This window comes from Kazachstania africana, chromosome 10 (genome assembly GCF_000304475.1).
Source record: "Kazachstania africana CBS 2517 chromosome 10, complete genome".
Taxonomy (NCBI): Eukaryota; Fungi; Ascomycota; class Saccharomycetes; order Saccharomycetales; family Saccharomycetaceae; genus Kazachstania; species Kazachstania africana.
The window spans coordinates 492,196-518,020 of record NC_018949.1 but is presented as its reverse complement, the minus strand read 5'-3'; the positions used below and the strand labels follow the sequence as shown (position 1 = coordinate 518,020).

The following is a 25,825-nucleotide window of genomic DNA, read 5'->3' as shown; positions in this document are numbered from 1 at the left end:
AAGACCCAAAATTATCATCAGACGGTGAGAATGACTTAGAAAATGTTACCTCACTATCCACGAGGTGCGATTTTTCCGATCAGCAGAAAATTTTTCTTTTTCACTGACGAAAATTTTTCGTTTTTATATGAGAAGGGCATCGCTTTAATTAGTGAATTTAACTTGATTAACTGTTAGCATTGGAAATCAGATAAGTAGATAAAACCATAGTATATCATGCCACCAGTATCTTCATCCAAAGCCAAGAGAGAGGCCAAGAAAGCTGAAAGGGACGCCAAAAAGGTTGCCGCAGGTAAGACCGTCCGTAGAACTAAGAAGAAGAATGAAAATGAAGAAGATGAAGCTGAGGTTGCAGCAAGGGAAATTGAAAAATTAAAATTACAACAGGATGAACACGGTATTTCTGATAGAGTTGTCACTGGTGTCTTAGCTTCTTTAGAAACCTCTAGAGATATTAAATTGACCTCCGTTTCCCTGTTATTCCACGGTAAAGTTTTAATTCAAGATTCTAACTTGGAATTAAATTACGGTAGAAGATACGGTCTATTGGGTGAAAATGGTTGTGGTAAATCCACTTTCTTAAAGGCCCTTGCCGCTAGGGAATATCCTATCCCAGAACATATCGATATCTACCTATTAGATGAACCTGCTGCTGCCACTGAATACTCTGCTTTAGAATATGTTGTTAGAGAAGCTCAAAATGAATTAAAGAGATTGGAAGATTTAGTTGAAAAGATCACCATAGAAGATGGTCCAGAATCTGAATTATTAGACCCATTATACGAAAGAATGGATTCTCTAGATCCAGATACTTTTGAAAGTAGAGCCTCCATTATCTTGATTGGTTTGGGTTTCAACGCTCAAACTATCTTGAAGAAAACTAAGGATATGTCTGGTGGTTGGAAAATGCGTGTTGCTTTAGCCAAAGCTTTATTCGTTAAACCAACTTTATTATTATTAGATGACCCAACTGCGCATTTAGATTTGGAAGCATGTGTTTGGTTAGAAGAATATTTAAAGAGATTCGACAGAACTTTAGTTCTTGTCTCTCATTCTCAAGATTTCTTAAATGGTGTCTGTTCCAATATGCTTGATATGAGATTACAAAAATTAACCGCATATGGTGGTAACTACGATTCTTATGTCAAGACTAGATCCGAATTAGAAACTAACCAAATGAAACAATATAATAAACAACAAGAAGAAATTCAACATATCAAGAAGTTCATTGCTAGTGCAGGTACTTATGCAAACTTGGTCAAACAAGCCAAATCCAGACAAAAGATTCTTGATAAGATGGAAGCTGATGGTCTTATTCAAGCAGTTGTCCCAGACAGAGTTTTCTCTTTTAGATTTCCTCAAGTTGAAAGATTACCTCCACCAGTTTTAGCATTCGACAACATTTCCTTTGCATACGATGGTAATCCAGAACACAATTTATACGAAAATTTAGATTTTGGTGTTGATATGGACTCTAGAATCGCTTTAGTTGGTCCAAATGGTGTTGGTAAATCTACTTTATTAAAGATTATGACAGGTCAATTAATGGCACAAGCTGGTCGTGTTTCAAGACACACACACGTCAAATTAGGTGTCTACTCACAACATTCTCAAGATCAATTAGATTTAACCAAATCTGCTCTTGAATTCGTCCGTGACAAATATTCTAGTATTTCTCAGGATTTCCAATACTGGAGAGGTCAATTAGGTCGTTACGGTTTAACTGGTGAATCTCAAACTGTTCAAATGGGTACTCTATCTGAGGGTCAACGTTCTCGTGTTGTTTTCGCCTTACTAGCTTTAGAACAACCAAATGTCTTATTGTTAGATGAACCTACCAATGGTTTAGATATTCCAACTATCGATTCATTAGCTGAAGCTATTAATGAATTCAATGGTGGTGTTGTCGTAGTTTCTCACGATTTCAGATTATTAGATAAAATTGCTAAAGATATTTTTGTTGTTGAAAACAAAACAGCAACAAGATGGGAAGGTTCAATCTTGGAGTACAAGACCAAATTGGCAAAGAATGTTGTCTTGTAGGTGCTATACACATATATTTATATACATATATATATAATTTTTTCAACTGTATATTTAATTTCAAATAAAGAAAAAAGATTCCAAAAAAAAAAGAGTTTAATTTATATTTATCAAAAATAATGAATATATAAATGGGAAGTAGTAGTACTAAGGACTACGAGATGATAAGATACCTGATCTTATTTTATACAACAAAAAAAAAAAAAAAAAAATAACAAAAAGATTGGGTTGGATTGTAGCTATATTCCATCACAAAAAGCTTGGTTTTGGTAAGTTACATTCCTGTGGTGTATCATTTGCAAATGAAGCACCGGCAAATGAATGAGACGAACATCTACTGTTCGAATGATTGCTGTTCTGCTTTTTTTTAGATTTTGTTGATGTTATTGTGGAGCTGGAAGACGATGGTAAAGAAATATTATTGCTAGTATGAGTATTAGGAATATTTTGACTAGGATGAGGTTGCAAATACATTGGATTTCTTACAGGCATCTGTTGTGGCATGATGGGTGGAACAGATGCAAGACTATAGTTGGCATGAGGAATATAAGGATAACCTGCCATTTGGAAAGGTGGTGGTAGAGGAGCACCGCTTAAATTCGGTTGCGCCAATATATGTGGAGGACTCGTTGGGTATGGATGACGAGTCGTACTGGGTGAAAAGGGACCCATGGGCACGGGAGGTGATAGTAGTTGACTTGGAATCGAACTTGGAGTGTTGATAGGCGAGCTTAAAAATGTAGTCAAAGGAGTCTTACTAGCTTGCTGTTGCACAATAGGTGTACTATCTAATTCTTGATGATTAGACTTTGGAGAAAATAATTTCTTCTTGGTGGCCTTCTTTGTTGACTGTGACTTATCAAGCACTAAATTTTTCAAACTTGCAGACAATTCATCCTCCTTGGCTTTACCCTTTTTCTTGGACTTCTTACCATTAGAATGACCAAAATTTGGTTTCTCACCGTTGGGTAGCGACTGAGGCAAAGGAACAGTCTCATTTTTCTCTCTGCTCTGCTTTTCCGCTCGAATAAATTTCTTATGGTTGTTCAGATTATTGGATGGCTTATTTTTACTATGCACAGGTAACAGCCTGGAGCTGTTGATATACATTGTGTCTGTGGACATTACACTGGGATAAGAGCACAATCAATGAACGGTTACGTAATAATAACAATAATAATAATTAGAATCTTAATTTTATACTTTCTTATTGGCTTCTAATAGTCGTAAATCCATGTTTTCGCCTCTTGAAAAGGAGATTTTTATTACGTTTTTTTTACAAAATGACAAATTCGTCGTGTGCGATGGCCGGGTAAAATCAAATACATTTCACGTGACATATGCCATTAATATCTCTTTATATATATTACTTATAGATGGAGAGCTGATTAGATAACACGCAGTGGGTCCATATCGGTGTCACTGACAGTACAGTCGATGCCCTCGTTGGCAAGTCTGGGGAGCATTTCGTCCTTGAGGTATCCGCGTTCCGAGTTTGAATGGTTGCAGACAATGACTGCTTTACCCATTTCTTTGTATCTTAGGACGTCGTGATGCGACAATTCACCAGTGAAAATGAGGTCAATGGCTTGGAGATCCGTTGGTGACAGGGCTTTGAACACCCCAGCACCGCTGCCTGCACAGACTGCAGCAGCGGAGACCATATACGTATCGAGGTTCCTCACATTGGAACTCACCTGCAAATGTTGTAAGTTCATTAGAGCTTTCAAACTGTTGATAATGGCGGATAATGATAAAGCTGTGTGGAACTGAACAACTCTGCCGTAACCAACTTCTTCCATGGTGTCTGTACCGACGAGCAACTTCGGATTGGATAATCTTTCGATTGACGTAATGGATTTAATTTTGTCTGGTTGGTACGAGACCAGACCCAGAGATAGCCAGTCGTTGACGCCACCTTTCGCAGCATCCACGGCGGTGTGTGGGCAATAGACACTGACATTGTTCTTGACCAACTTGATTAAAGAATTCTGTTGCGTGTTTTCCAATGGTCTAATCGACTTCAAATTGGGGAAAATGAACGGATGATATGCAATGATCAAGTTGCACTGCTTGTCAATTGCTTCCTGCGCGACTTCTTTCGTCAAATCTATGGTAAGTAACGCTTTCACGTGGGCTTCACCGTCCTCTTCAGAACAATCAATCAATAATCCCGTATTATCCCACGAACTATCCGCATACTGGCTTGGATAATGTTTCACAATCTTGGAAACTACCGACTGTAATGTGGTCCTACTCACAGCTTTGATCATACTCTCTGTGTTTCCAGTGTGATAAATACTAAACGTTAAGACATCTAATTCGGTTTTTCTTCTTGAAAATCGATCATCACTAGTATAGAGTCTTGTGGAAAAGAAGTGGCGTGGCAATGGAGGCACTGATAGAGTATAAGGAGAGTGTGAAGGAGCAATTGGAGAATGCAGATCTTCTGATAACGAAATTGGTTAATGAGAATTCGACTTTGAACGAGAAGCTTAGGGTTAAAGATGATAGAATTTCAAATCTAGAGAACGAAATTGCTAACTTAAAACAGCAAGTAGTCAAGACACAACAACAGCTGAAGGATAAAGCTGAGAATATAGACGTGATAAAGGATCTTTTCGAGCATCTCTGCGGTGTTCGAGTACACAAATCGTATGAAGACGATACGGGTCTCTGGTTCGATACATCGCAAGGAAGTAAGAAAGGCATAATGGATTACAAACTGGGATTTGTGAAAGGTGAGAATGCCTCGACCGAGGTTATCTACGTACCATTGCTGAAGCAACGGTCTACAGAGGAATTAAAGACGTTACAGGGACAATTGCCCAGCTATATGTTCGATACCTTGTCATTCCCACTAAATTCTTTGAACCAATTCTACATAAAACTATCAAAATGCTTAAATAAAAGTAAACAATAATCCGCGATATATATATATATATATACATTAATTCACCATATATGTACACAATTAATTCACCACATATACACATTAATCCTTTTTTAAATCTAATGATTTCCCACTATCGTTGACAATCAATGATTTTAAAAGCTTTTTCTTTTCATCTTTGTCCTTGATTCCCCTTAGAATCTTGTATAGAGATTCACCTTTAACCAATTTAGTGGGTTGCTTTTTAGACTCAACTTTCTTAACTTTCTTTTCAGCAACCACCGATTTTGTCTCGACTGTAGGCTGGGCCTTTGGTTTTTCTGCTTTCTGTCCTCCCTTTTGATTGGTACCCTTCTTGGCACCCTTGTACAATGCCTTTTGATATTTCTCATCTTCACTGATACATGAAGTATGTTGCTTGTAACTCACACCGTCATCGAAAGTCTTTGAACAGTCAATACAGGTGTAGTAAGCGTTGGGACAACGGTAGTAATGCTTTTCAGTGTTTTTCTTAGGAACAGTGTCGTTACAGACCTCACAATTGAAAGTGACCATCGTGATTCGCACGTATCTCTCGAGCTATTCTTTATCGATGAGCTTCCTTTTCAGACCAAAAAATTTTTCATTTTAAATTCGCATAGTGAGACACTGCCAGTAATGAATAACGACCAGCTTCATAAATGGCCCCCCAGGGCCATGGTACCGCACTGTGATGCCAATAGTGCTATTGGAAGTATCCTGCTGACTATTATTATCTTACAACTTTCTAATATCAGCTATTTCGTCGCATTTCCGATCATTTCATGAGACTGTCCACGACGCTGTCCGCCGCTTAATCTTGAACTATGCACCACCTCGTAGCTTTCTCATTGAGAACCAAACGGCTTACTAGCAGGACTCTCCAGCGTAATCGGTACTTCTCATGCTGTATACTAGATCTTTCATATACTGTATTTTGCTGTCAAGTTCCTTACTGAGAATGAAAAAAAAAAACAACTTTTCAAGCCACTGTATAGGGGTATTAATCACCTTTGAGACAACACTTATTAACATACAAACACACCAATATGGCTTTAGAACCTATAAATTGCGACTCTCACTCTAGAGATATCGAACAGGCATACCTGAAAGTGGTCAGAGGTGATGACGATCAAACAAAATGGTTAATCTTATCACCAAACGCCTCCAAAGAATATTTCCCAGAATCTACTGGTTCTGATTTCACTGAATTTTTAGCATCATTCGACGATACCAAAGTTCAATATGGTATGGCAAGAGTGTCTCCACCAGGTTCAGACGTGGAGAAACTGATTTTAATCGGTTGGTGTCCAGATTCTGCTCCAATGAAGACTAGAGCTTCTTTTGCAGCAAATTTTGGTACCGTGGCTAATAACATTTTAAAAGGCTATCACATCCAAGTCACTGCTAGGGACGAAGATGATTTGGATGAAAAGGAGTTACTCATGAAAGTTAGTAACGCCGCCGGTGCTCGTTATTCTATTCAAAAAAGTGCTTCCGCTCCAACCAAGCCAAAAATCTCTTCTCCTCCACCAGTGAAGAGGAGCATCCCTACTCCAGTGGTTGCCCCAAAGAGAACTGTTCCACAATCTAATGAAGAAGACGATTGGGGTGAACCAGAAATCAAAGAACGTGATTTTAACAAGCAACCATTATCTGCCAACCAATCTACTTACAAACCAATTGGTAAGATCGATTTACAAAAAGTCATTGCCGAAGAAACTGCAAAGGAGGATCCACGTTTAGTCCATGCTGAAGCATCCGGCTCAAAGATCAATCCAAAGGATGACATTGCATCTCTAAAGAACCAATCCAAATTACAAAGAGACAATGAAATCAATTCTTTCTTAAAGGGCACCAAACCACCCGTATTAGGAAACGAGTACAAGAGAAATGATGATAACGTCATTAAAGGTTTCAAAACTGAAAAGACTCCAGCTCAATTATGGGCTGAAAAGAAGGCTAAACAGTCTGCCACTACTGAATCAACCCAAGTAGAAGAACCAGCTAAATCATATTCCGCCGCTGGAGAAGAAGAAGAAAGAGAAGATGAAGAACAAGAAGATGTTAACGATTTGAAATCCAAGTTTGAAACCTTATCTACAGAGCCAACCATCATTTCCCCAAAACCATTCTCAAAACCACCGGTTCAAGAAGCTGAACGTCAACCGGTCAAAACTGATTACACAAAAATTGGTACCCGTCTACCGGGCATGCACCAAGAAGTTTCTGATCATGAGGAAGAGCAACAAAATGAAGACGATTGGAATGATGAAGAAGAAGAAGCTGCTGCTCCATCATTACCTTCTAGAAAACAAGAAATTGAACCCGAAGAAGAAGAGCAAGAAGAACCTCCTACCCCATCGCTTCCTTCTAGAACAAATGTTGACGAAGAAGAAGAACAAGAAGAACAAGAGGAAGAGGAACCTGCTCCAAGCTTACCAACAAGAGACTACGATGAACCACAACAAGAAACTAGAGCCATCCCACCTCCACCTCCAAGAAGAGCTACAGAACAAAAGGAGGAACAACCATGGGCTATTGCTGAGTATGATTACGAAGCAGGCGAGGATAATGAACTGACTTTTGAAGAAAACGATAAAATCATCAACATTGAATTTGTCGACGACGACTGGTGGTTAGGTGAACTAGAAAAGAATGGAGAGAAGGGTCTGTTCCCAAGTAACTACGTTAATTTAGGCAATCAATAAAAATGTATATACATCTCCTAGTGTTGTCTCTATACTTTTTTAAACAATCATGAAACATTTCTTAGCTGTACGTATTTTTTTTTTTTTCAAGGCTTTAAGACATCGCTAACTTTTGAAACATCGATGATTCCAATTTAAAGCAAAAGATGAAGTGACAGCAAACGGAAGCAAGTATCAAGTTTGTCTGATCCTAAATATAGCATTCTACTAACTCTCATGTATTTTTCGTTATGGCTGTGTATATATAAGGGCGAATGACTGAATGAGAATTGGGAGATATATTCCCTTTCATTAATGAACTATCCAACTTGTCAGCCATGCATTCCTCAGTTATTCTGACCGCAGTACTTGCATCAACAGTATTAGGTCAATATTTCAATGAAACAACTACCAGTCAAACGAATTTCTTATCTTCTAGCTCCATTTATGAGAAAATTTCATCGAGTGGCTCATCAAGAAGTGTTATGGCCTCCTCAAATACCATTGAATATCCACAATCCATAGAAATTACAAGTATTGAAACTTCAAGCGGTCCTTTGAGTACTTCCGCAAGTGTCTCAACATATTTTCAAAATACCCAGTCAGCTTCCACAGCATCAGACAGTTCAATTATCTCAGTAACAGCTGCTTCAACTTCCTCCACCTTATTTACCACGTTGAGACCTTCTTCGCATAGCAATTCCTTTGATGCGACCTTTATGACGAGTGAGGAATATTCGCCAGCTCAAACTTCGCAAGATTCTACTTCAATATTATCTAATTCGATGTCTCAAGAAGGTACATCAACGTTAGGAGCTTCCTTTGGCGGTGCACCAACTACGATAGATCCTCAATATTATTCCACGGCTAGCGCTTCTGTTTCTTCAAGTGACGCTTCTCTAGACAATGAAGAAATCGCTTCCGCAACGAACTCCACAGAATCGAACTTCGCTACCAGCATTGTATCTGAGGTTTCAGGAACTTTATCATCCTACTCAAAAGAGTCCCACATCTCTATAGAAAGTACCGTTCCTTCCAATGTTATACAATCAAGTGATAACTCTGTACTATTATCAGCCGTCACCAGTGAGGCTCTTACATCTCAAATTAGTGATATATCTCTTTCCACCACTGGCAGAAGTGATTTACTCAATACAACAGGTGTTGGCACTTCAACGACTGTTGCATCTGTCACCGTATCTTCCTCTACCCTCCTAGCATCAGCAACGTCTTCAATGTTACAAGAAGTTTTAACTAGTCGACAATATTCTTCAGGTAACACTGCCGTTCAAGATAATTCCACAATTTCTTCCATTGATCTTTCGATTTCATCAGTATCCACCTCCCCTGAAGCAACTGCCTCTTCTGCAGTGCTTGAAACTACGGCTTTCAATACTAGTGCTAACACAACCATTCTAGCAGCTTCTACTACAAACTCTGTCATGGGCTACTCATCAGGGTCAGTCAGTAGCGGGGAAATAAACGAATTAACATTTTTAGCAACAACAACATCTTCATCATCATCATATGCCAGCGCCGCAACAAGGGATATGAACTCTTCTATTCCCTTATCTAGCGATATTATTACCTCTACTATTTCCTCCCCATGGTTTTCTCCTTCAATTCCATCTACCGCTATCAATAGTTCCTCGAGTATTACTAGCGAAACTACTACAGTTATCACATCAACTTTTTCCACTTCAGGTACTGAAATATTTACTACATATACCGCGGCACTAGCAACCAAAACTACTACAATTGAAGGTGTTGTAACCGAGTATGTTACCTGGTGCCCATTGAAGGCATCTTCGACTACAACTTCAACTGATGACTCAATCTCTTTTACTGCTGTTACAAGCCCTTCCATTCAATCCAGTTCACAAAGTACTGAGTATTCAGCTTTAGAATCTTACGCACAAAATATGATTTCTTCCACCATCTCTGATTTATCTAGTAATATTACTATGACTAGTGGTCCCTTACTATCTATCAGCACATCTGCTTCTCACTCTATGGAGGCTGCATCACTCCATGATGTTTCGTCTATCTCTAGCTCGACAGTGACCTCGACCTCTTCTAGTTTTTTATATTCTAGTAGTGCAGTTGCCGCAACGTCTCTTTCACAAAGCCACAAGAAGTTGTCTGAAGCTTCAACTTTATCAACAGTTACTACAACCATCAATGATGTTGTTACAACTTATACTACTTGGTGTCCATATGAAACTGGTTCTCAGCTGGTTACTACGAGTTACGAAACAATCACAGTCTCAACAGAAGTTTGTTCTTCGGACAAATGTGAAATGTCAACTTATACTACTGTGGTAACCGATCAAACTGCCTCTCAAACATCTTCTATTGAAATTGCAGGCCAATTTTCTGATATCTCCACCGAAATTACTTCCTTTAGAGGTTTGAGCTCTAACAAACCTTCCCAAACTACTGTTGAACAAATAGCTACAATTACAAACCCATCAATTATTACAAGCTCCACTTCTCTTTCCGACAGCTCCCTCTACACTTATGAAACCTATTCTCTATCTACCTACACGACTACCATTAATGGTGTTGTTACAACTTACATATCTAGCTGTCCATATACCGCCACAGAGGTGGCTACGGAAACAAATACTAAGACAGTCACTAAATCCACCGAAGTTTGTTCAAATGACAATTGTACACTTTCTAACACTGTCTCTAGTATTTTTAGTCTAGAATCTTTTATATCCGTACTTTCAGCTGAAACCTCATCTTATGTTGCACCTCTTGGTAGCTCGATTCCAGAAACTGTTGCCTTAAGTCCTACTTCCCCTGTACATTCCGCTTCCTCACATATTCAGTCAGCTTCTTCATCTGCTAATATCATGTCTACTGCCATTGCTACAACTGAAAGTACTGTATCGGCTGCAACATTAAGTTCACCTGTGTCCTTTTTACCCTCTGAGAAATCACACATAGACATTTTATCAACTTTCGTCAGTTTATCAAATTCAGTAGGAAAATCTGAAAGCAATAGCTTAACAATAGTTGTTGCACCGCAATCTACATCTTCTCTAGTCACCACTACTGTGAATGGTATTAAAACAGTATATACCACATGGTGTCCACTTGAAACTACGGAAGAGGTGACCAAAATAAATGACAGAACTGTTATTATCTCTACTGAAGTTTGCTCTGATCATGTTTGCACCCCAACATTAATTACTTCCACCACAACTGATTTCACACCAAATACAGAGTCTGTGAGCTCTAGTACTTCTTTTATAAAGTGCTCTGGCAGCGAATGTACTACAGTAGGGTTAAGTTCCTATTCTGCTGAAGATACTACAATGTTATCTCATTCTGAAGCTATCACAGTCATTAGTACTAGCTCAACACCTACGCCAGCTAGTAGTATTATCCCAGCTTCTACCTCATCCGGCGAGGTTACCTCTAGTTCTACACCATCTAGTACCACTGCCTTCACTTCCCTAACAGCTGATCTTACCAGTTCTGTTTCTATAACGGGCAGTGTCTCTACTTCTAGAATAACATCTATCGTCCCTCTCCTAACTTCTAGTACATCGACAACGGAAGAAGCCGAATCTATCTCACCTTCTACTACATCTGTCTCATCTATTTCTACAGTATCTATCACATCTTCATCGCTACATCTTTCCACCGTCACTACAACCGTAAATGGTGTTTTTACTGAGTACACAACTTGGTGTCCATTGACAGCCGCTGAAAAAACTTCCAGTGTTGATTCTCCCTCGCAACTTTCTACAGTTACCACCACTATAAATGGTATAGTTACTGAGTACACAACATGGTGCCCATATGCAGCTACGAAAGAAAGCTTTACAACAACATCTACAAATATTGCTAAATTAATCTCTGATTCTCTATCGGCAAGCACAAGCAACAATATATTATCTACCGAATCAACAATGTCTGAAAGCTTGCAATTATTAGTTGACACAACAGCACATGACTCACCTGCTACAACAATTACTAAAACATGCACCGAATCAGAATGTTTGCCTGAAAGTTCTACAGGTCATGTTATTATTACTACTTCTGAAATCGCCACTGCAGAAACCTCTTTATTTAGTACAACCACATCAGAATCTTCTTTTACACCAACTGTGGATACGGCTATAGCTAGGCAAACATCGTTCATTACAACATCCTCTGCAGGCAATCTAGCCATTCCATCATCTACCCTGGGAAGTGCTTCTATTAGTTCCGAAGACTTTATAACTAATACTCATTTGAAAGAATCAACTAGCTTTGTGTCTTCAGAACCAACTTCGAAACAGAGTACTAAATCAGAAGCAGTACACACAACTGTTCAAACAATAAAGTCCACTGTGTCGTTCACCACCATTGCAGCTGTCACGGTAACTACTTCCAACAGTAATGGCAACTTGGTTACAATTACGAGTTCTAGTAAGAAAGTTCTACCAACCGTAAGTACTGTCGTCATTTTAACGGAAATTCCTATCGAATCTACTTCAGTTGCTTCTACCGTTACTTCAACTACCGCGACAACGTCTAAAACATCTTTAATAGAAATCGCATCATCAACTGATACCAACAGTGGTGTAAAGTCCAGTAGTCGCACAAGTACCAAGACAATTTCTGCTTCGAAAGCTGCATCCTCCACCTGGGTAACATCCGCAGTCATAACAACATTTGCCGGTAAGGCATCAAAGACATCGATTAACAGTATTTTTTTAAGTATTCTAATGATGTTTTTCCTATAAGGACACTAATGATAAATAAATATATGTAAACAAATAAATAATTGCTAAACAAGTTATTTACCTTTAAAAAACTCACAAGCAAAATCTGTAATTGAAACTTCTTCACCTGCATCGTCATCGTAATCATACCATTCATTTTCACCTTGATCGAATTGACATTCTAATTTGTTACCACTAACTAATTCCACCACGAAAGTCAAATTGTTATCAAAATAAAACTTAGTCAATTCACAACCTCTACAGTCCAATTGTAGGATTGCTGCAGAATCTGTGGAAAGTTTTGCTAACCCACTTTTTTTCCTTTTATCTTTGCTAATCTGTGGTTCAGCACCTAAGGATTCTTCAAAATGATTCAAGTTGACAGAACATTCGGTACTACAGAATTTGCACTTCATTGTAAATGAGGCTTCACCCTTGCTTCCTGCCATATCATGTTTTTCCACAGAATTGATCAAAACTGGAGCAGGGTTCACTTCCCTACAGTTGTTACATGATATTTGGAACGTATACTCAGCTGGTTCTTGGACACTGTCCTTGACACGGACACTTTTAATGTTTTCTGACAGAGTAGCAGAAATAGCCAGATACAACATGATACGGACTCTCAGTATGTGCTTCTAATGAGTGGTACTTCGTAGTTGAGAATGAAATTTTTTTTCAATGCTGCTTTTCATTCTGAGATGAGCTGTCCCATGACTTACAGTTCAGAAGTCTTTTCATTGGTACATATCGTTGATACAGTATTCTAGTTGTGACCTTTCCATCAAGTGTGCCATGACCTACGACAGATTAAGGCAGACAGCTTGAGTCTACAGTTACGACTTCCTGGAAGCGAGACTCAATTGGGACAGAGAGAACGGTTACGGAACACTACACTACCGCGATACTACAGACTGGGTCATCTCTTATGAGAGTTCCCACGCTCAATTATACCCACTACAAGCTATCACGCACACGTCAAGGGTTGCAATCAGAAGCGATGGCTCTATGAAACCGACGTCCCTTTTCAAAGCTCCGCAACATACACGAACTCAGTGTCCCAGCTGCTGAGCAGAGCACATCTTCTGGAGCCAGCTGAGTGTTGCTGTGTTTGCTTGATTCATTGGATATATGGTTCGATTTTAATAGAATTTCTCGAGAAAGCGAATTTCAATATCTGGGAGATCGTCAAACAGTCGAGCTTAGCTTAAACAAGGAAACGCAGATTATTCGCACCAAACTACTAGAGATATCTCGCTATAACCCCCAGTAGTGTTTACTACTATAAAATTCACACAGTGCACGAATTTAAATCGCTTTGGTAGCTCACCTACAACGTTTATAACAAACATTGCGGTCGTATCGCTCGTACCCCACGCCAAGTTAAATGATCGAAACTACAGATTTCTTTGCTAAACCAATACCAATGGGGCAAAGATCAAGAAGTATGTCCATTCCAAAGTTGTTCGGTCGAACTAAACGTAATAATAGTACGGCAACTAGTGTCAGTATCATAACATCAACCAGTAACAGTATTATAACATCCGCCAGCAATAGTAGTAATAAAAGTATAGCCAATGAATTAGGCAATACGAGTTTCTCGAGTGTTACCTCTGAGAATCATGATGCTTACAAGACCGGTAATGAACAGGGTAAAAATAGCAAATTCTCGAAGTTTAAAGAGGTGTTTACTAAGAAGGCGGATACGCCTCCTGGTTTGACCCTGGATAAGATGAAGAGACATTTCTTCTACAAGGGTAAATTCAATGAGAATATAGATATCGAAGAATCAGAACCTCACAGCCAACAGATGGCCGATTCTTTGCCAGAATTAATGCATGAAAATAATAAATCTCTGGATATACATAATGAAGGAGCAAAAATTCGTGGAAGATCACCATCTGCTCCAGTGATATCGGTAACCAAAACCCCCACAATAGAAACAAGTATAGAACTTTCCAATTTTGACCATTTTTCTTCGACAAATCCTTTCAGGAATTACACTACGCCGAGCATTCAAATTCAATCAAATAATCCATTCTACCAAGAATCCATACCTCATGCTACAATAAGTAACTCGCCATCTTTGACTTCTGCATTATCTGCAACATCGTCCACTTTCTATAAAGATCATTTAAGTAACTTATCATTAAATGATATTAAAGAAGATGAACAACTAAATCAGTTTGACATATCATCTCCTCAAAAGCATGTAATCGAGGAGCCGAGACGATCCCGTAGATTAAGGGCTAAATCGTTTAGTAACAAATTCCAGGACTCATTGGTAGGACCCACATCTTTCGAAAAGATAAAATTGTTAGGACAAGGTGATGTTGGGAAAGTGTATCTTGTAAGAAACAAGATAACAGACCGACCATATGCTATGAAGATATTTAACAAACATGAAATGATACAAAGAAAGAAAATCAAAAGAATATTAGCGGAACAAGAAATTTTAGCCACAAGCAACCATCCATTCATTGTAACATTATATCATTCATTTCAAACCGAGGACTATTTATACTTATGTATGGAATATTGCTTAGGAGGACAATTCTTTGCAGCTCTACAAACAAGATCGACGAAATGTATCTGTGAAGATGATGCAAAATTCTACACTTCTGAAGTAATTGCAGCGTTGGAATATTTACATCTATTGGGGTTTATCTACAGAGATTTAAAACCAGAGAATATTTTGTTGCATCAATCAGGTCATATTATGCTTTCAGATTTTGACTTATCTATACAGACAGTTTCATCCAAGAAGCCTTTGCTTCTCAATGGTTCGATAATTGATACCAAAGTCTGCTCTGATGGCTTTAGAACCAATTCTTTTGTGGGTACAGAAGAATATATCGCACCAGAGGTCATTAGAGGAGAAGGGCATACCGTAGCAGTAGACTGGTGGACCTTAGGTATTTTATTATATGAAATGTTATTCGGCTTTACGCCCTTTAAAGGAGATAACATTAACCAAACATTTGTAAATGTCTTAAAAAAAGATGTAACCTTCCCAAACAATAACACTATTACTAGAAGTTGTAAGGACCTCATTAAAAAGCTCCTAATTAAAAACGAATCTAAAAGACTTGGTTCCAAGTTAGGAGCTGCAGATCTGAAAAGACATCCGTTTTTCAAAAAAGTTCAGTGGTCACTGTTGAGAAACCAGGAGCCACCTTTAATACCTATCGTTAATGGGCAAGGTAGTAGCAGCGTATCAGAAAACAAGAGTAGGACCAATATGAATGAAGAGGAAAGATTTATGTTTGAGGAAGAAATTGAACACGATGATGAGGTGCCAGATGATGACCCATTTCGTGAGTTCAGCTCAATGAGTTTGGTTGGAAGGGAATACGAAAATAATTCACAGATATCAACGAAGCAAAGTCTACTTGGTAAAATTTCATATGCTCCAAATGCTAATAGACCAAGAAGTAATAGCGCAAAGAATCTTTTCAGACGTTAAAAATCATAATTCTATTCTTAAATATATAATGCATTAATCTAATCCAATATCTAATATTTTTAAAATTTTTAGTCTATCTTCTTCCTTCGCTTGTAAAACATTCTTAATAAGAATACCTAGCTTCAATGTTGCTTCTGCTTCTAGTTCTTCCTGTTTGGTTTTTTCAGAGATTTCATAAGCCCTATTGATGATGTCTTTGTCCAAATTTGCCAATTTAGCAACATTCAAACCAAAGGAGTCATTACTCGAACCTGGAATCAAGTTATAAAGGAATATTACGCTTGACCAGTTTTCGCCATCATTTTTCTCCTCAACATAATCCATATAAAAGTTTTTTATATGTTTCGAAGCCAGTGATTCACTTAATTTGGAAAAATGAGTTGTAAATAGTATTAGTGGACAGTTTTCTAGCTCCACAAAATACTTCAAAAGTGCATAAGAGATTGCTCTTCCGTCTAATGTTCCAGTACCTCTTCCAACTTCATCTAGCAATAACAAGGACTTTGGAGTGCATGTTCTTAAAATATTCAAAATTTCCATCATTTCAACTTTGAACGTGGAGTCTCCTCGTAATAAATCATCATGCGCACCTATTCTTGTTAAAATCTTATCAAATATGCTTGTTTCCATATGATCTGCAGGAACGTATGATCCAATCTGTGACATAATAATCAACAACGCCACCTGTCTTATATAGGAGGATTTACCGCCCATATTTGGTCCTGTAATAATATTAATCTTATTGTCAGATTGTTTAATATTGACATCATTTGGGACATAATGGACGTTCAAAGACTCAATAATTGGGTTTCTGCCGTTTTTAACGGCAACTGTCTGAGCAACAGCATCAGTTACAAACTTGGGGCGAACATAATTCACATTGCATGATGTTGCCGCCAGTGATAATATACAATCATAGGAAGCAAGGTTTTGAATTACCACTTTCAAAGAAGGATATTCTTTATTGACTTTACCCAAAAAGCGTTCGTACTCATCGTTGCATTTCTGCATTAGTAATTCTTTGTGATACTGCAGTTTTTCAGTTAATTTTGCTGTTACTGGAGTTGAAAACCTGCTAACTGCTTTAGTGTTGTTAACTTTTATCCAATCATCCGGTAAACCTTTAACTTGAGTGTTTCTCACTTCAACAAGATACTCCACGGTATCTCTATATTCTAGATGTGGCCTTTTCAATATTCTCTTGATATTTTTCAATTCATCCATAAGATCTCTCTTCACACCTTCAATATCACGTTGGATGGCGATAATATCTTCAGAATTGTCGTAATTGTTCAAATTAAAAAACCCCACGGCTTGAGTTACTTGATCTTTATCCATAACAGCAATTACATTTATCATAGATAGAAGTCGGGGAATTTCAGTACTTTGAAAGATATCCCTTATTTGTGTAAATATTTCTCTCAGTATTCGTGATTGTGCATATATCTTACCATTGACAGAGCAAATTTCATTGTTTATTTGATTTGAATGTTTCTTGAAGTGATCAATAAAACCATTAATTTGCTTCAGAAAAAAATATACTTCCTTTCTAGAGGTATTACCATAAGCAATGCGGTTAAGAGTGCGCATGAGATCAGGCGTCGTTTTCAGCATTTGATTTAATGCTTCAAAAAATATGCCACTAACTTCCTTTGAAATACAATCAACAGCATCTAATCGAGCGTCAATTTCATCTTGTTGAACTAATGGTTTTGAAATCCACTGACGCAATTGTCTGAAACCAAAAGGTGTTCTGGTATGATCCATTAGCCACACAAGTGAACCTTTCTTGCCATCATTTGAGAAAATGTCCAAACTTTCTAATGCATGACCATCCAATGTCATGTGAACTTTAGAACCAAAAGTTTTGTAATTTGAAGATATTTCTAGAATTTTCTCATTATTATAGTCCATGAGATAGTTATAAAGAAGGTGTACTAAAGTAGTCATTTCTGATGACAACTTCAGAGTACGTACCACTGAATCGAGTGATGCTTCAGGTTTTGGAGAATTCCCAGTACAATTTAAAGAACAGTTTTCTTGTTTGAAGAGATTTAGTATATTTACATGAATATCGTTCTTGGAGTTCAAAGATGTGACCTCAAATGGGTCCAAATATTTCACTCTAGTAAAAAGTTCATCTGTTGAGTTGAGGGAATCATTGAATGTATCATGGATAACTTCACCACTATTTAAATTTACCGATAGGAGATGATATGTGGTGCCTTTTTCCCCAGCCACTATGCTCAACGCCCATATACTCTTTGTGTCTCCAAGTACAGCAGATTTGTCATTATTAATGGAATAAGGTGTATTGATGCCATAAGTTGCCTTTGAGAACGTATTTGTTACTTTTCTTTCGAAAACGTTAGTTTTATTGTTGGTTTGTTTCTTGATCGCGCCTGTCTCTTGTTGTTCCACCACACCTACTTTCAAATTGTGGTGGATCAGCCTTTCTAAATGAACGTTGAGACGTGTGTCGGGAAATGAACAGTAAGCATACTGTTTAAATTGTGCATCCTGTGGATTTGATTCATCAAAAGTTAATTTTCCTGGCACTAGTTTCAAGTGTAATGCTTTGCTAGCAACAATAGCATCCTGAGCAAAACATTTGTATTTGTAGCCAACTCTAATAACCAGTAACTTGTTATTATTATTTTGTTTCAATTCTTTAACCTGTTGATCCAGAGGGGTCAAACTCGCGGCCTTCTTCCTCTTCTTAATAGGGGGAGTATCAAAGTTTACAGCATCTACACTAGTACTGTGGCTACGGTCTCTCCCCTCAGACATAGCACTAGCACTACCGCTACGATTTCTTTTGTCAGGTACGGCATTTGCATATTTGGAGAGCAACTGCACACTCGGATCATCATCTTCTTCTTCTTCTTCTTCTTCTACAGCTGCTCTCACATCAGCATTGGTCACAGTCGACAACACATCCACCGCAGCACCTGCTACACTATCATCTTCCTCACTGTCATCTATCATGATCGAATTGTCAACAGAATTGCCAGCATTCGTCTCATCCAAACCAGCGTCCGCCTCCTTCACACTCACAGCCTTGAAAAACCTGCTAATCGTCGGCTGCATACTGCTTCAACTACCCAAAATACCAGCCTAGCTTCCCAATATAATCAACCTGCCTGCTAAAAGCAAACCAAACACTTACACGTGACAGTTTATAATTTATGGTTCATCGCATCTTTTGAAATATCATAGACCACGAAGCAAAATTTTCGTTGTTTTGAAAAAGTTGATATCAGAAAGGGAAGAAGAAAAACATATAACGAGTATTACTTTTAAGAGGCAAAACCACTTAACTTCATTTTCTATCAATAAAGAAGGTTGCCTTATTGTTGAATTGTTTGGACGGGCTCTATTGTAGAAGATCATTGATATTACCGTACTTTTGTTTTTTAACTTTGTCATAGGAGGCAACATAAAGTTACATGCAAGAATCGTCTTCTCAATCTCAAATCGTTTTTACATTAAAAGAGGAGAAAGAAGCTGTTCAGATCATATTATCACAACTCAATCTATTAATTATCAATTTATCAAACGAGAATTCTGTCTCTACTGCCAAACAGATCAAATTTCTCTTAAGCAAGTCTTCAATTACCGTTTACGTCAAGTTTTGGAAGAAACTTATCTTACTTTGTTCTAGTGATATTAAGAACAAAACTACTCGCACAGCTGAAAAGCAACCACTAATCGATTTACTCTTTGATCTTTTCAGTCGTTTACCTGATTATAGCGAAGATCTTCTCGATATTTTAAGAAAAGAAATATTTTGTAATAGAGAATTTGGAACACAATCAAATTTAAGTCTTCTAGATTATATCGAGTTTTGTAATCATAACTCTGCTATTACGGAAACTCTCGACCCAACACTCCCTATAAATAGACTAAAAGAAATCGAAAAATCCAAAATGAATAACTCAAAATATTTAGAAACATTTCTATCACAATCCTCTGTGGATACTATGGAAACGCAACTTAATGACTTATTCTTGTCATTATCTGGTGAAAGTCTAAATGAAATGGTAGCATTATTACTTTCTGAAGTCTTATCTCCCGGTTCTCAGAAATTACAAGAGCGTTCAGAAAATAGTTGGTTCACTCCATCATCCGTCATAGATGCCACTCAGAGAGGTCAACAAATTTCTAATTCTTTAAAAAGGGTTTATCAGGATATTGTCAACTGGAATCGTGTATTTAATTTAATGTCCACCAAATATTTCCTGACCACTCCATTAAAACCAACTACTGCTTCATTAAGTTCATTTTTTGCATCATTAAAATATGGTTATCTAATTGATCAATTTTTTGGCTGTGATTGGAATATAACATTTAAATTAACTCTAACTATTCAATTGCATGATTGGTCACCACAACAAACTGGATGTTTCGATCTTTTAAATGTACCAGATATGAAAAGAGTCTCTGAGAAAATTCCAAATTCCAAAAATTCATTACTTTATCTATTGTCTATTTCTACATTAGATCTTGAACTTTTTTTATTAAGAGATGAATTAGTTAATAATCCAATGTTATCTTACTATCAGAAATGTTTCTTTGAAGATTTCAATTTGGTTCCAGAATACTTATATCTAGCTTTAATCAATAATATGAAACATTTCACTTTGTTAATTGAAAATAAAAATACAATTAACGAGATTATTATCACTTTGTTGGTTCAAGTGTTTGAAAAATCGCCTGTAGTGTTAGGTGAACTTCTAAACATTTTACCTTCAAAAGATAAGCTATTATCAGATGTCGGTAGAGCCATCATAGAGAGAAAAGATGCGCCAGTTGGTAACTTCATCAAACTATTGCATGAACAAGATAAATTAGACGATTTTTTGAACAAGCTCAATTTCTCAGAGTCATTTCCCATTTTACCCGCTGCACTTAAAGTTGGATGGGTAGGTTTCAAACAGTTCATGGAATCTAATATAAATATCAATACAGCACCAATTATTATTGATTCCCTAGAAGCACAAACTAAGATGACTGACGATAATACCACATTCCGTTCTTCTAAAACTTTTGATTTAGAATCTTTGCATTTCCTCATCACTCTATTGATGAATTTACCTCTCAGCGGGAATGTATTGGAGAACTTTGAATCATTAGAATATTCAATAATACTTTCTTTTCCAAGGATTATCAATTATGGTAATGGACACGACAAAGCAATTCTTGCAAATGGTGAATTTACACCAATCAACTCTGATGTTGAAAAAGAAATGCAATCGTATCTACAAAAAATGTACAGTGGGGATATGGCCATTAAAGATGTCGTTGACATTTTGAGAAAGTTAAAAGATAGTGATGACCCAAGAGATCAAGATGTTTTCGCTTGTATCACTCATGCGATTCTCGGTGAATGTACTTTTTTCAAAGATTATCCATTGGAAGCTCTAGCGACAACATCGGTTCTGTTTGGTTCCATGATACTTTTCCACCTATTAAACGGTTTTGTGTTAGATGTTGCATTACGAATTATAATCAATTTCGCTAAAGAAGGACCAGACTCTAAGATGTTCAAATTTGCTATTCAGGCGCTGTACGCCTTTAGGATCCGTTTATCTGATTTCCCTGGTTATTGTAAGGATTTCATTGAACAAGTTCCTGGTTTACAAGCCCAATCTCAGATTTATAAATTCATCTTAGATGGTTCTAAGGCTGAGAGGAGATCACCATCTTCTGAGAGTGATAATCAAAAGAATCAAAAAGTTGAATTAACCAATCCCAGATACTTTAATGTTAGTGAATGGCAACCCCCTGTTGCACAAGATATTCCACCGAAGGAAACAACTGAAAAAGTGTTATTTATTGTTAACAACTTAACCATGGACAATTTTGATAAAAAAAGAGATGATTTGAAAAACTTTTTGAAACCAAGTTACTATGCTTGGTTTTCAAATTATTTGGTTAACCAGAGAGCCAAAACTGAACCCAATTATCACAAATTGTACAGCAAGATTTTAACCAGTGTTAACTCTCGCTCCTTGTATGAATGCATGGTCAATACTACTTTAAAACAACTTTTCTTTTTCATCGCTGTGAAGAATACACAGTCTGTTGATAAGAAGCTCCTTAAGAACCTGGCATCGTGGCTTGGTAGTATTACTCTAGCTATTGACAAACCAATCAAATATAGAAACATCGCATTTAGAGAACTTTTGATTGATTCGTATAAAGAAAACAGATTGGACATTATTGTACCTTTTGTCTGTAAAGTATTAATGTGTGCCAGTGACTCTAAAATATTCAAACCACCAAATCCATGGACTGTGGGTATTCTAAAAGTACTCTTAGAGTTGAATGAGAAGGCTAACTGGAAATTAAGTTTAACTTTTGAAGTAGAAGTTTTATTCAAAGCATTGAATATATCCATGAAGGAATTGAAACCTTCCAATTATATTGAGGTTTCAGATGCAGTGGAAACATTAGCTGGGAACCTTGGTACTATGTCTTTGGAGCAACAACAGATTGAACACCAAAGACAAGTGGTATTACTTCAACAACATCAACAGCATATGTTAATGTACCAGCAAAGACAGCAGCAGCAACAAAGAATGCTTGCTGATCAAACTTCATTCGCACCAGATGCCAATATTACTGGCGCAATTGCTACCGGTACACCAGGAGGTTTACCTAGCACGATTAATTCCAATATTTCGGCTGCCACAGTTACCGCAACTTCAAGCACGAATTCCAATGAAGTTCCTTTCAATAACTTGTCGGGAACAACTGTTTTTGCTACACATCCAGACCTAAAACGTGTCTTCCAGATGGCACTGGCTAAATCAGTTAGAGAAATTTTAATTCCGACAATTGAAAAATCTTCTGGTATTGCTGTAATTGCCACAGTAAAAATCATTACAAAGGATTTTGCTACCGAACTTGACGAGCTAAAATTAAAAGCAGCAGCTGTTAATATGGTTAGACATCTTGCTCAAAGTTTTACTCGTGCAACAACGATTGATCTTTTAAAGGAAACAATTCGTAATACTACCCAGTCATTAGCCCCTAATTTGATGAACTCGACATCCGCTCCATTGGAGGAACTTGATATTGCTATTAATGATAATGTCAACTTGGGATTAGCTTTAATCGAGAAAGCTGCTATGGATAAAGCAGTTCAAGATATTGGTGAACAACTCATGCAAGCCGTCGCAGTACGTAGATATCATAAGGAAAGAAGATCGGATCAGCCATTCTTAAGTCCAAATGCAAATATTCACTCCTTGTCTTTGCCTGAACCACTTGGTCTTAAGACAGCTGGTGTCACACCACAACAATTCAGAATATATGAGGACTTTGCCAAGTCAGGTGCCAACACAGAAGGAGATAATATGTCAGCTCAAAATCAGGCTCATATTATGAATCAGCAGGGCAATGCACCAAATGCTCCACAATCATTGGTTCAACAGCAACAGCAGCACCAGCAACAGCAGGCCATCCAACCACATATTTCTCAGCCAGAAAACATGGCGCAACTTCAGACACAACAGCCCCAAGCACAAGGGCCTATTCAGCAAGGTGGAGTCACAAATGCTGCCCCAACTGAACTAGAGCAGAACCATCGTATTTTGGTTCATTTGATGGATATTTTGGTTGCACAAATAAAGGAAAATACTGATAAGCAGGCTTTGATTGAATTGGGTGAACAGAATGAATTGAAAAATATCATATACCAGATTTTAACATTCATTGCCAAAAATCCGCAAAAGGATCAGTTGGCCTTAAAAGTTTCACAGGCTGTTGTCAACAGTCTTTTTGCCACTAGCGAAAGTTCGTTGTGTAGAGAAGTCCTTTCACTACTATTAGAAAAGCTATGTTCGCTCTCTATTGTTGCCAGAAAAGATGTTGTATGGTGGTTGGTTTATGCATTGGATAGCAGAAAATTTGACGTTGCTGTCATAAGATCTTTGCTTAAGGTTAATTTGATTGATGCTGCTGAACTAGATAATGTCTTGGTTACAGCTATGAGAAATAACATGGAGAATGCCGTCACATTTGCCATGAATTTGTTGAGAGATGTTGTGCTATCAGATAAACCAATTTTGATGAGAATGGACTTTATCCGTACCTTAGAGTACCTAAGCATTTTGGATGACGATAATGTCAAACAATTCTTGCAGGAATACAATCAAGTAAAAATTCTACCAATTTCCAAGAACATCGCCGTGACTGTGAATGAGAAGTATAGTCTAGTCTTTACCGAGTGGGTCAAACTATTACAAAAAGTGGACATCGAGGATAGTGTTGTCTTAATATTTATCAAACAGATGATGGACAAGGGTATTTTATCTGAAAGTGATAATATGATTAAATTTATGAAATGTGCATTGGAACTATCTGTTTCATCTTTCAAAGAAAGCGACCCAACAGGAGAAGTTTTTACTGCAATTGATGCTTTAGGAAAATTGATTATAAAATTACTTATCTTCCAAGAATTTTCCGATTACTATAGAGGAGATTTCTTGAACACTATCTACTCTACCATTTTGCTCGTTTTTGCCGAAGATCACGAACAAGAAACTTTCAATGAAAGACCATACTTTAGATTATTATCCAATTTGTTCTATGAATGGAGTAACATTCGCGGTCATAAATTCAGTAGTATCAAAGATGTGAAGATAAGAAAAGAATTGTATACTTTCGACATTGAGTTTTACAATATTTCTGCTACGTACTTACATTCTTTCCAACCTTTTGCTTTCCCAGGCTTCTCATTTGCTTGGGTGTCGTTGATATCTCATAGAATGTTCCTCCCACAAATTTTGAGATTACCAGACAAAAGTGGTTGGGAAAAACTAACGTTATTGATTATTGATTTATTTAAGTTTTTGGACCAATACACAAAGAGAGGAATAGTATCCGATGCAATTTCCGTTGTTTATAAGGGTACATTGCGTGTTATTTTGGGTATATCGAATGATGTTCCTGATTTCTTGATAGAAAATCACTATGAGCTAATGAATAACCTACCAGCAACATACTTCCAGTTGAAGAATGTTATTCTGTCTTCAATTCCTAAGAAAAAGATTGTACCAAACCCATACGATCCAAATCTAAATATGGCAGATGTGGAACTGTGTCAACAGAAACCATCCATCTTTTATGACCCTGTGAAAGACCTACAATCATTAAAGAAACCAGTAGATAACTACCTACGTATTCCATCAAACTCCCTCCTAAAGGCCATTTTGAACGGGCTTTATAGAACAGAATATGATGTTAAGATAGGTGTTGGTTACGATTATTTAAGCATTGACAATAAGTTAGTACGCGGTGTTGTCCTCCATGTAGGTATTGAGGCAGGCTTAGAAAACGAGAGAACGTCATCCAGTGCCGTATTCAATACTAAGTCTTCATATTACACTCTATTATACAATTTGATAAACGAAGGCAGTACTGAGTTGAGATATCAGATTCTCCAAGTAATGTTGGAACAACTAAGATATCCAAATATACACACATATTGGTTTTCTTATGTTCTGCTAAATATGTTTACTTCCAAAGAGTTCGGTTCTAATATTTCTGAAATCCAGGAAATTATGCTAAGATGTCTATTGGAAAGAGTAATCGTTAACAAACCACACACATGGGGTATCATTGTTTTCTTCACTCAACTCTTACAAAACAAGGAAGTGAACATACTGGAATTGGATTTCATCAAGAACATCCCAGAAATAGAAAATATCCTCGAGCAATCCGTCAAACACACTTCTAGGACAGCTACAGAAGATGCTGTCGCTTTGGCTGCCGAGCAAAAGATAACTTCAGAGACCACTTAATGACACATTTGCAATATCCTTCCTCCAACTCAAATGTAATCCTATTTATATAAGATATTTAATTCGAGTATTCAACATGTTAAAAGCTATTTGAAAGTATAAACTAGCTATATTTTTAGATGTTTTTATATATGCGATATGATAAAGATAAAAAAAAATTGAACCAATATAACGTAAAC

The 25,825-nt window shown here is 37.3% G+C and overlaps 11 protein-coding genes across 11 annotated transcripts; 6 read left to right on the top strand and 5 right to left on the bottom strand.

Moving 5' to 3' along the window:
- Window positions 1–216: 216 nt before the first annotated feature.
- ARB1 (ATP-binding cassette family ATPase ARB1) lies at window positions 217–2,043 on the top strand (the record flags this gene model as incomplete). Its single annotated transcript, XM_003959420.1, has 1 exon — window positions 217–2,043. The coding sequence occupies one exon, from the start codon at window positions 217–219 to the stop codon at window positions 2,041–2,043; it is 1,827 nt and encodes a 608-aa protein (XP_003959469.1).
- A 249-nt stretch (window positions 2,044–2,292) lies between these two features.
- Window positions 2,293–3,168, bottom strand: EDC1 (Edc1p; the record flags this gene model as incomplete). Its single annotated transcript, XM_003959419.1, has 1 exon — window positions 2,293–3,168. One exon carries the CDS (start codon window positions 3,166–3,168, stop codon window positions 2,293–2,295), a length of 876 nt encoding a protein of 291 aa, XP_003959468.1.
- Window positions 3,169–3,431: 263 nt separating this feature from the next.
- On the bottom strand, window positions 3,432–4,316 carry NIF3 (uncharacterized protein; the record flags this gene model as incomplete). Its single annotated transcript, XM_003959418.1, has 1 exon — window positions 3,432–4,316. One exon carries the CDS (start codon window positions 4,314–4,316, stop codon window positions 3,432–3,434), a length of 885 nt encoding a protein of 294 aa, XP_003959467.1.
- Window positions 4,317–4,432: 116 nt separating this feature from the next.
- Window positions 4,433–4,966, top strand: CSM1 (Csm1p; the record flags this gene model as incomplete). Its single annotated transcript, XM_003959417.1, has 1 exon — window positions 4,433–4,966. The coding sequence occupies one exon, from the start codon at window positions 4,433–4,435 to the stop codon at window positions 4,964–4,966; it is 534 nt and encodes a 177-aa protein (XP_003959466.1).
- Window positions 4,967–5,038: 72 nt separating this feature from the next.
- On the bottom strand, window positions 5,039–5,491 carry KAFR0J02660 (uncharacterized protein; the record flags this gene model as incomplete). The annotated part of the gene is made up of 1 exon (XM_003959416.1): window positions 5,039–5,491. One exon carries the CDS (start codon window positions 5,489–5,491, stop codon window positions 5,039–5,041), a length of 453 nt encoding a protein of 150 aa, XP_003959465.1.
- A 512-nt stretch (window positions 5,492–6,003) lies between these two features.
- Window positions 6,004–7,665, top strand: ABP1 (Abp1p; the record flags this gene model as incomplete). Its single annotated transcript, XM_003959415.1, has 1 exon — window positions 6,004–7,665. The coding sequence occupies one exon, from the start codon at window positions 6,004–6,006 to the stop codon at window positions 7,663–7,665; it is 1,662 nt and encodes a 553-aa protein (XP_003959464.1).
- A 317-nt stretch (window positions 7,666–7,982) lies between these two features.
- On the top strand, window positions 7,983–12,389 carry FIG2 (Fig2p; the record flags this gene model as incomplete). Its single annotated transcript, XM_003959414.1, has 1 exon — window positions 7,983–12,389. One exon carries the CDS (start codon window positions 7,983–7,985, stop codon window positions 12,387–12,389), a length of 4,407 nt encoding a protein of 1,468 aa, XP_003959463.1.
- A 53-nt stretch (window positions 12,390–12,442) lies between these two features.
- KAFR0J02630 (uncharacterized protein) lies at window positions 12,443–12,982 on the bottom strand (the record flags this gene model as incomplete). Its single annotated transcript, XM_003959413.1, has 1 exon — window positions 12,443–12,982. The coding sequence occupies one exon, from the start codon at window positions 12,980–12,982 to the stop codon at window positions 12,443–12,445; it is 540 nt and encodes a 179-aa protein (XP_003959462.1).
- Window positions 12,983–13,755: 773 nt separating this feature from the next.
- Window positions 13,756–15,834, top strand: KIN82 (putative serine/threonine protein kinase KIN82; the record flags this gene model as incomplete). The annotated part of the gene is made up of 1 exon (XM_003959412.1): window positions 13,756–15,834. The coding sequence occupies one exon, from the start codon at window positions 13,756–13,758 to the stop codon at window positions 15,832–15,834; it is 2,079 nt and encodes a 692-aa protein (XP_003959461.1).
- Window positions 15,835–15,867: 33 nt separating this feature from the next.
- On the bottom strand, window positions 15,868–18,924 carry MSH3 (mismatch repair protein MSH3; the record flags this gene model as incomplete). The annotated part of the gene is made up of 1 exon (XM_003959411.1): window positions 15,868–18,924. One exon carries the CDS (start codon window positions 18,922–18,924, stop codon window positions 15,868–15,870), a length of 3,057 nt encoding a protein of 1,018 aa, XP_003959460.1.
- Window positions 18,925–19,283: 359 nt separating this feature from the next.
- On the top strand, window positions 19,284–25,646 carry CDC39 (CCR4-NOT core subunit CDC39; the record flags this gene model as incomplete). The annotated part of the gene is made up of 1 exon (XM_003959410.1): window positions 19,284–25,646. One exon carries the CDS (start codon window positions 19,284–19,286, stop codon window positions 25,644–25,646), a length of 6,363 nt encoding a protein of 2,120 aa, XP_003959459.1.
- Between the last annotated feature and the right edge of the window lie 179 nt (window positions 25,647–25,825).